Source organism: Phyllostomus discolor, chromosome 11 (genome assembly GCF_004126475.2).
Source record: "Phyllostomus discolor isolate MPI-MPIP mPhyDis1 chromosome 11, mPhyDis1.pri.v3, whole genome shotgun sequence".
Lineage (NCBI taxonomy): Eukaryota > Metazoa > Chordata > Mammalia > Chiroptera > Phyllostomidae > Phyllostomus > Phyllostomus discolor.
In genome coordinates this window covers 33,478,065-33,487,339 of record NC_040913.2, presented here as the reverse complement: position 1 = coordinate 33,487,339, position 9,275 = coordinate 33,478,065, and the positions used below count along the sequence as shown (strand labels likewise).

Sequence of the window (9,275 nt, the reverse complement as noted above, 5' to 3'; positions counted from 1 at the left end):
TTTACCTTTAGAAGCAAACAAATGCCAATAACAGGCACTTCAGTGAAAGAACAAGCCAGGTTAAAATAGAAAATGGTAAAAATGAGAAAGAAGTTATGAAAATATATACTTTTAATTTGCAGACATATAAACACTTTTGGTACAGTACAGACACAGGATGCCAAAAGAAGTAGGATGATCCAGGTTAAGCTAATACATTACTTGCTTACACAGATAATTTTGCTTTAGCTCTCATAGACAATAAAATTTCCAGCTCACACAATGAAGTGAAAGTGATCAATCACTGATGAACCAGTTTGCATCATTGTAAAAGATTCAGCAAAAGCTAAATTATCAAAGAAATCTGCTGCTGGGCATACAAATACTCTTGGACTTAATCCAATGCCAAATAAAGGGAGCCAGAAACGGTAGCCAACAAACCTAAACAACAACAAAAAGATAAGTATAATTTTCATATTAAAGGCCCAACTAAAACAACCAGCTTCTACATTATTTCTGCTTTAATATGGTTTCTAAAATCTTCTTATGTGATGGATGCATTTAAACACATAAGAACTAATACATAACCCAAATATGAAGCACTGCTTATACGTGCCAAAATGTCATGGATACCTATGAAGCAACTAAGGATTGAAACGTCTCTTGCTTCTGGCTGTTTTTCTAGGATACAATTTCTAGTTACTATTTTCTGTAAAGAAGAATATATATATATTTCCCCCTGTAATAATAGCAAGTGCAGTGGTAAGGCAAACAGAAAGCAGTTGGAGTACACAGAAGTAAAATAGTCTTCGGCAGGTCAAATCTTTTACACATGGCAATGTTTTTATCATTACTAACAAAAAAGTGCACTTCTTTTTAATGCCTTCTCTTTCAGACTACAAATGATGTACTTATGAGGTAAACATTCTGTTTACAAATGCCTTTTTATCATATATTTAAATGGGGTGAAATTCAATTCACTTTAATTTCATATCTGTTAAATGTTAAAAACAATATATTGAAAATATACTCTTTCATTAATTTGATGTACAACAACTATCATGTACAATACCTCAAAACAGTTCCCTGCAAAAGAGCAGCTGATGCCCTCTTGTGGTTAAAAGACTTTTTAGACAAAAAAATGCAATGTGCCATTTTCTTACCTTACTCCCCCATTTTATCAATCATCTGCTTGGTATATGAAACCTGCAAATCGCATCCAAGGTTTTTATAACAGTTTTACAGCTGTTAGTACTAATTTTCATTAAAAAATGCTGTACACATTTTATAACCTCTGATTTTGAATTTAAAAACCTGTAAACAGCTATTTACAGTATAGTACACATTATAAATTAGTTGTCCTTCATTGGAACTGCCGTCCACACCATCTTGTTTAGGTGGTGAAGACTACCAAAGTCAGTTAAAATATCTCTGTTTTACCCCTCAACGAAGTATCAAATATTGGAAATATCCATTGGTTTCCTCTCTCTCATGTGCAAGTCAATTTTTCCTTTCAGTGGAATTTGTACTTCCAAATTTTCATCTTCCTTGGGAGGCTTTTTCCCTCTCCGTAAGCATATGTATATCCCCATCCCTGTTACCAGTGTGATGGAACCCAAGCTTATCACAGACAGAGCGACTAAGGTGGGCATACAGGTCACAGATTCGACCTTCCTGTGAGTCGGTTCTATTGAGATCTGCGGTTCTTTCTCTTCTATATTAATTTCTGGTTCTTTTCTTAAAAGACTCTCAATGTAGCTCTCGTTACTGACAGTGTCATTAACAAATAGGTTCACCATGACGGTGGAATAGAGAGGTTCGGGGTAACCATGGTCACTCACTTTTACCAGCAAACGATGGAGTCCATAATCTGTCTGCAGCAGGGCCTCTTCCAAAGTAATGTTGCCAGTTTTAGGGTCAATCCTGAAGGACTCAGGCCTAGGACCTCTTCTTCCGATGATGCTGTAAGCTATGACAGCATTCATGCCCGTGTCTTTGTCAACAGCATAGACCTCTGTCACTGGGGAGCCCGGGAGAGTGGAAGGTAGTACCAATAGATAAGACATATTAGACTGAGGAAATAAAACAAGAGGAGGGTTGTCATTGATATCTAGAAGAAGAATTGTGATTTTTGCAGTAGAAGAGAGGGCAGGCTCACCCCCATCAACAGCTTCAACCCACAAAGTATAGGAGCTTTGCTGCTCTCTGTCCAAAGAGACTTTAGCTCTCAGCATGCCCTTTCCTGTGTCTATGACAAATATATCACTCTGGTTCAACACAGAGAGAGCAACCCATCCATTTCGCCCAGCATCGGCATCTGTTACACTAATTACTCCAATTTCACCATATCCTGGAAAGTTTTCTGGCACAAAAAAGCTGAAGTCCTTGTTGATGAACCTAGGGCTGTTGTCATTTTTATCCAACACTGTAAGAGCCACAGTGGCTACTGATTCTCTGGGTGGCTTCCCAGAGTCAACGGCTCTGACTGTGTACCTGTACTTTTCTTTCTCTTCTCGGTCCAGCTGAGTAGAAACTGTCAGAATTCCTGTGACACTGTCTAAGGAAAAATAGGATGGAGCATCAGGTCCCAGGAAATATGAAATTTGGCCCCTCTCTCCACTGTCAGCATCTGTAGCATACAGCTTAGTCAAAAAGGCATTGGGTGTGTTGTTTTCTTCAATGGTTAGTTCTATTAAGTGTTGAAGGAAAACAGGAGCATTATCATTGTCATCTAAAAGTTGCACTTTAATAACTTTTCTGACATGAAATCCTTCAGAGTTCCAGGCCACCACAGCTATTTCATAGAACTGCTGTAGCTCATAATCCATAGGTTTGGTGGTTTCTAGCAAGTATTCATTATTGTATGGTTTGTAGGGTGATAACCTAAATGGGCCTTCGCCATCCAGATAGCAGTTCACCTTGTCTTTACCTTCAGGGTCTCTTATGGCAAAGAAAGCAACTGGAGTGTTAACAGGTTCCAGTTCTTTCAGGTAAACAATACCATCTCTCTCATTTGCTATATAACGAGGGACAATTTCAGGGGGTCTGGAAGTGACTTTGATAATGGACACCAGGGCAGTCATCACAGCAGGGATGCAGCCTGGTCCATTAGCGAGGATGGTGAGCTTGTGTGTTTGCAGAACACTCCCCCCAATCTTCCTGGAAAGTTTAATGACTCCAGTGGTTTCCTCCAGATGGAATAAGTCCTTGGATGCCTGGGGGACTTTCTGGCTGTATGAGTAGGTGATCTGAGCATTGATCCCCAAGTCTCTATCCACAGCCTGGGCAGCTGCAATTGGTGTGCCCACTGTAGCATTCCCGTACACAGTGACATTGATCTGTGAGTCTGCGAAAAGGGGGCAATTGTCATTAATGTCACTTATGCCAATGGTGAGGGTGGCACTGCCCAGCAGTGGTGGAGACCCACCATCCTCAGCTATGATGATGCTCACATACTGGTCTTGGGTCTCCCGGTCCAACAGCCCCATGACAATTAGGTAGGGAGTGCGCTCCCCATTCTCATTCTCCTCCACGTCCAGGGTGAACATACGATGGTAGTCCAGTAAGCGGTATGTCTGCACCCCGTTAGTGCCTACATCTGGGTCCATGGCAGCATGGTCTATGACCAGCCGGGTGTTTACAGGTGCATTTTCTGGGAGCCAAACCGAGATTTGGGAAACAGGGAACTGGGGGGCGTTGTCATTGATGTCCTGGATAGCTATTTTCACCTTCACAAACCTAAAGTATTCCTGAGGCAGGACCAGCACATCCAGAAGCAAAAGACAAGAGTCAGAAGCAGGGAAGGAGGAAATGGAAATGCTGCCGCCCCAGGCAGCCCCTCCACCTCCTTCAAGACACAGGGCCTCTCGGTCAATCTCCTGGGTAGAAGTGTGCAGCTCCCCAGAACGGTTGTCTAGGGTCACGTACTGGCCACTCAGTCCCCGGGAGGCCAGGCTGAAGGAGAGAGGGGGGCTCGGCTCCGCGCCCGAGCGCTCCGGCGGCTGCGACTGCTGATCCTGCCTGCCCGCCTCCCCGGGCACCAGCCGCAGATCCTCGGCCAGACTGCCGATGAACACCCCCGCGGGCAGTCCCTCGTTCAGGCTGTACAGAAGCTCCGTGGCCTGGCTGTAACTCGCGAGGCAGTTGAAGGGTCCCACGAAGAGGAAAAACAGAAACAAATGCTGAAAGTTGGGGGGGGGGGGAGAAACCTCATTACATACTCGCGGCAACATAGAGATTGGAGTCAGAAACCAGAGCCCGGGGTTATGGCCGCTCTCATTTCCATTCCCAGAGGCAAACCCTCTCTAGTCAGAGCGAGGTGAAGAAGAAACTTACTGCAAAGAGATCTACGGAGCAATGTTGTCTCTAAAACTTATTTTTTTTTTCCGTTCACTTTTTACCCCCCTCCCTCCACGCCCCCTCACCATCCTCATCCAGTTAACAGTCAGAATCCCTAACCATAGAGCATCCCTGGAGCACCGCCGAAGTGGAGAGGACTCTTACTCTGGGACTGCGCAACGCGACAGGGAAACACGCGGGGAGGTTATTGAAAGGGAAGGGGGTGGGGTGGAGAGGGCTGAGAAGTGGGCAATTTATCAATTTCTTTCCCATTGAAATGCTTCCACCACTAAGATCCCAGGAACGCGAAATATATTACACCTCTTACTATGAAACCAATAGCAACAAGAACAATGTTAGTAATGATAATATGAAAACACAGTCACGCTTTCTGCTCAACACCCCCCCCCCCCCCCAGTAAATAAACGCTTTAGGTCAGAAGAAGCGATTTTCATTTTAGCATGGATCTAAAATCGGAAAGATCTGGATCTCCACCCCTTATGAAGCCCTCCCTAATCCCCCTCCCCCGGAGGAAAAGAAGTAAACGCAGAAAAAGATTATCCAAAAACAATTTGTCAGTTGCAGTGGACAGTCACAGCCAGATGCCCGCAGCGGAAAATGATCTCTGAACCCCAGTATCTAAAGCATATTGAACCTGCACCCCCCCATACCCTCCACTTCATCTGCCTACATTTCTGCTTCAGAAACTTCCTCTCACCACCCAAGGGCTTACCTATTCCTTGCTAAAATGAAAATACCTTATCCCAAACTCCCTTTCCCTCCCCTCAGTCTTCCCGTGAAGTTTGGCTTAAGGTTAAAGGTTTGAAAAAACCCTCAAGGAGTGTGAACTGCCCACAGCACTGCAACTTGTCGCGGGGCTCTGCTCTCCAGCCCTTACCGGCAGGTTCCTGTGGCTGGTGCTGCTCCTGGGACGACTTAGCCGCCCCATATCCAGGCGCGGGTGCCAGGTCGCCGGGCGCCAGCTCACTGCCAGGGTCCGCGAGCTGCGTGCATTCCCTCGGCCGCGCATTCCCAGTGAGGCTGCAGTCCGCGGGCTCCTGATGGGAGGGCGGCAGAAGACACTCCCTCTCTGTTCATGCAAATCGCTGGGGAACTTCAGCCAATAGTCACCAGCTCGTCAATTAGGACGGGAGCTAAGCGGGGCAGAAGGGCGAGGGGCAGTAGGGCACGGCCATGGTTTCCTGCCCAGAACTTGGGTAAGTCCAGATCTCACAGGAGGAGCCAGAATGGGGGACTTGCCTCTGAAGACTGCGACGAGGAGTCACCTGGTCCGGCACCGGAGCACCTGCCAACAGCCTACCTCCTCCGCACCAGTCAGAACCTCAGTCCACAGTATGGGAGCAGGGGAGGGAGAATTAGAATAAATAAGCCTACAAATATATCTGAATTTATAGAGAGAGGGATTTGGCGCTAAAGAGCAGTCGCAGGTGCGATCCCGAAACGCCTGCTTTGCCACCAGTTATTATAAGATTTGGATCCAGTAGTGTTTGCACAGAGAAAAATAAATGCACTTTTCCTTGCGGAGAGTAGGAATTTCAAACTCTTCCGAAGGAGACTTGAGCCGGAAAAGCAAATAGATGAATTCGGTGATGGTTCGACACGCTCTACTTTTGAATCTTTGCTGTTGGTGATGGCAGAGCTTCTGCTAGTTTCCTAGCTGTAGGCACAAGTGTCTTCTCTGGGTGTCTGCCTTGTGGTCTTACTTCAGAGGCAGCTGCGGCTTCTGACCAAGGGAAGGAACCAAAGGGAAAAGTGGACACAATTGTGGGGGTCACAGTGGTACTGCCTGCAGGCAATTTTCACATATTTCTCTAAGGGATGCATTTAAGGAGGGGGCACTCACTAAAGCCTGGGTTTTAAAAAATGGTTAATTTTCAAATTATTACCGTTTTCTCCTTGTGATGCTCACTGGGAAAGTGCTCCTTTAGAAAGGAATCCTGTAGGGAGGGGTGTGGTGCAAAATACTTGGATATCCTCTGTGGCTTTGACACCAAATGGCCATGTGACCTCTTTCCCCATTTATAAAATCTGGGCTGGAGAGAGTTCAGTGCATTAAGTCAATGAACCACTTTTTGATCCGCAGGGTGTCATATTAGTAATGAAAAGCACCTTTCCCTGAGTAGATGTCGCTCTTCATCACTAGGTTTCTAGATATCCTGTGCTCTGCCCTGAACATAAAACCTTCCAGGCTGAATGCCTAGTGACTGAGCCTAGAGCAGAAAAAGTCTTCCTCTCCTAGAAAGATCTGACATTCCTGTGCTTTCCATAGCAGCCACTTTTAATTTTCTTTCTTATTCAACATTATGCTAACTAGAATATAAATTACTTGGCAGAGCTAATTGTTTTTCTTCTGTCCTTTCCTATTTTCTCTCATTCACTAATCCTAAAGACACAGAGCCCTTAATATTGACACCGCACATCAAAACACCTGGTGTGTGTAACAGCTTCGTATTGACCAAATGGAACTATACATGGAGCTCACAAACAAAACTCCCTATAACACAATCTGGCAAATAATCTAATTGGCATATAAAATCGGCTCTCTGAAACTCTTTAGAATGAAATTGGAGTGCTGATGGAGAAAGCACACACACAAGGACATGCTTGCATGTGTGTGAGGCCTCTATACGACTGGTAAACAAAGCACAGTCAGGAAATGTGATTTGCCTCTCCTTGCTTCTTTCGCTTGGAGTTCTGACTGGTAAATATTTACTCTGGGGTTTGTAGTTGAAACATACTGGATTCCAAAAATCAGTATCAGGCTGCTTCTGAACCGTGTTGAATTTATGTCTTCACACAATACCCACAGCTCCTGGAAGTTTGGGGCACATGGCCGGAATTAGGCAATTCATCAGCATGTGTGCAGGCTAGCCCCACAATCTGAATTATTTCTACAGCTACACAGGTAATGACAGCAGTGGGCTGTATGTCCCCTCATAGCTCATGCCTGCTCCAACAAATTAAGATCACTTGCCTTTTTGGAGGAGGAAATATAGGAATCTCTTTAGTTTTTCCTTTTTTTTTTAAATGAGGACACTATACAGCAACTAGCTTTTATGAAGATAATCTAATTGAAGTGACATCACTTCTTTGTAGTTATTTTCTCCACTGCCTTTAATTTTTCCTGAAATCTTAGGTAGTTTGCTTTGCAGTGGATGCTTTGAGCACAGATGCGCTTCGTTCAAGTGTCCCCATGCCTATTCCCAGCAGAATCTTAGTCTTCTGGCCACATCCTCCAGCTGCTCTCCATGGAAAAGGTTACTTTTCCTTTTCCCCTTTGCTAAGTTGGCAAGAAATTAAATCAACATATTCAACAATAAGTTTGTAGAGTGTTTCTAAAAAGCACAAACGGGAACTATAATGTACATTGAAACCAAGGAATTAAACATGTTCTGGAGATAATGTTTAAAATGACAATAAAAACCACCCTTGTTTTAAATTACTGTGGTGACTGCAAAGTTTCTGTATGGAAGTTTGTCATCAAGAGTGGGAGACCTTTACAGAATTTTGGGTAATACCGTACATATCACATTCTAAACTGTTAACTGAGCTTCTTGTTATTATCTTTCCTCTTTGAAAATCTAACTAGGGGTTTCATGAAGGTGTACGCTGTAATTGCTCCTCATCACCCCCCTCCCCAAAAAACCCAGATGCCCTTCTTTCATATCCTGTACCAATTTTCTGGGCTCTGTAAAAACATAAAACATTCCCTAACCCCTGTTCCATATGATACCAGCCCTGTGACCTACCATCTGGTGTCACATATTTCTTTCTAAAGATGACTTAGACAGCTTCAATGCTACAAATATTCCCTTGAAAACAATATTTACAAACTTCTTAGATGTCTCAATTTCTCTGGGCCTGATTCCCAGGTGTTTTATAAAAATTGATCCAGAAGAATAGTTAGATTATGTGCCTCCCAAGTCTATATTTCCTTTTTTTAAAAAAAAGATTTTATTTATTTATTTTCAGAGTGGGAAGGGAGGGAGATAGAGAGAGAGAAACATCAATGTGCAGTTGCTGGGGGCTGTGGTCTGCAACCCAGGTATGTGGCCTGACTGGGGATCGAACCTGTGACACTTTGGTTCGCAGCCCGCGCTCAATCCACTGAGCTACGCCAGCCAGAGTGTCTATATTTTCTATACACAAGGAAAACATCTTGATGCAATAGATGATACCCTGAGCCCAGCTGCGGGATCTGGACTCTGTTCTAGTGGTGGCTGCTAAGTTACTATGTGACTTTAGATAAGTCATCACACCTTTCTGTTCAATTTCTTATAACCATCCTCCCCATACCCCATGGACATATGAAATGGATGACCTAATATTTGTCATTAACAGATACCCCATGTTAGTAAGCAGTTAATTTGATCATTAAGTATTATATAACTGAAGGATAGTAATTTTGTATGTACTGAAAACCTTCCTTCTGGATAGTTTCTCTCTTTATAAAGCTGTGAGGATTCTTATAAATGTCTGTGAAGATGCCATCTGCAAACTTTATACATTTAGGAAAATACCCTAAAAACTTTAAAAAATGTTGACATTTTCTAGGTAGCTTTTATTTGTACTTTTCAATTAATTCGAATTGTACCATTTAAAGTATTTTAATAACAGGATGGTATCTACAATGTATACATAGATATTTATACCTATTTTGAATCACAGTTCTACAAGTGTCCTAATCAAGTCAAGACTGCATATAAATATAAATTTAGAATATAACTTATTTTAGAAATATGTCATTTTTTGCCTGCAAATACAATATGTAATTAGGAGTTCCTTTAGCTGACTTAGAATGTGTGTGTGTGTGTACGTGTATATATATATATATTTACAAGGGGGGACATGAGAAACCCAGAATTTATTTATAAAAAATTAGTATTTATTCTTGCCTGGCTGGCGTAGCTCAGTGGATTAAGGGCGGGCTACGAACC

The 9,275-nt window shown here is 43.2% G+C and overlaps 1 protein-coding gene across 1 annotated transcript; it reads right to left on the bottom strand.

Annotated features, from left to right (window-relative positions):
- Window positions 1–241: 241 nt before the first annotated feature.
- PCDH20 (protocadherin 20) lies at window positions 242–5,484 on the bottom strand. The gene is made up of 2 exons (XM_028526605.2): window positions 5,216–5,484; window positions 242–4,160 (listed from the first exon to the last, which is right to left on the bottom strand). The coding sequence occupies exons 1-2, from the start codon at window positions 5,345–5,347 to the stop codon at window positions 1,434–1,436; spliced, it is 2,859 nt and encodes a 952-aa protein (XP_028382406.1). The 5' UTR covers window positions 5,348–5,484; the 3' UTR covers window positions 242–1,433.
- Window positions 5,485–9,275: the final 3,791 nt, after the last annotated feature.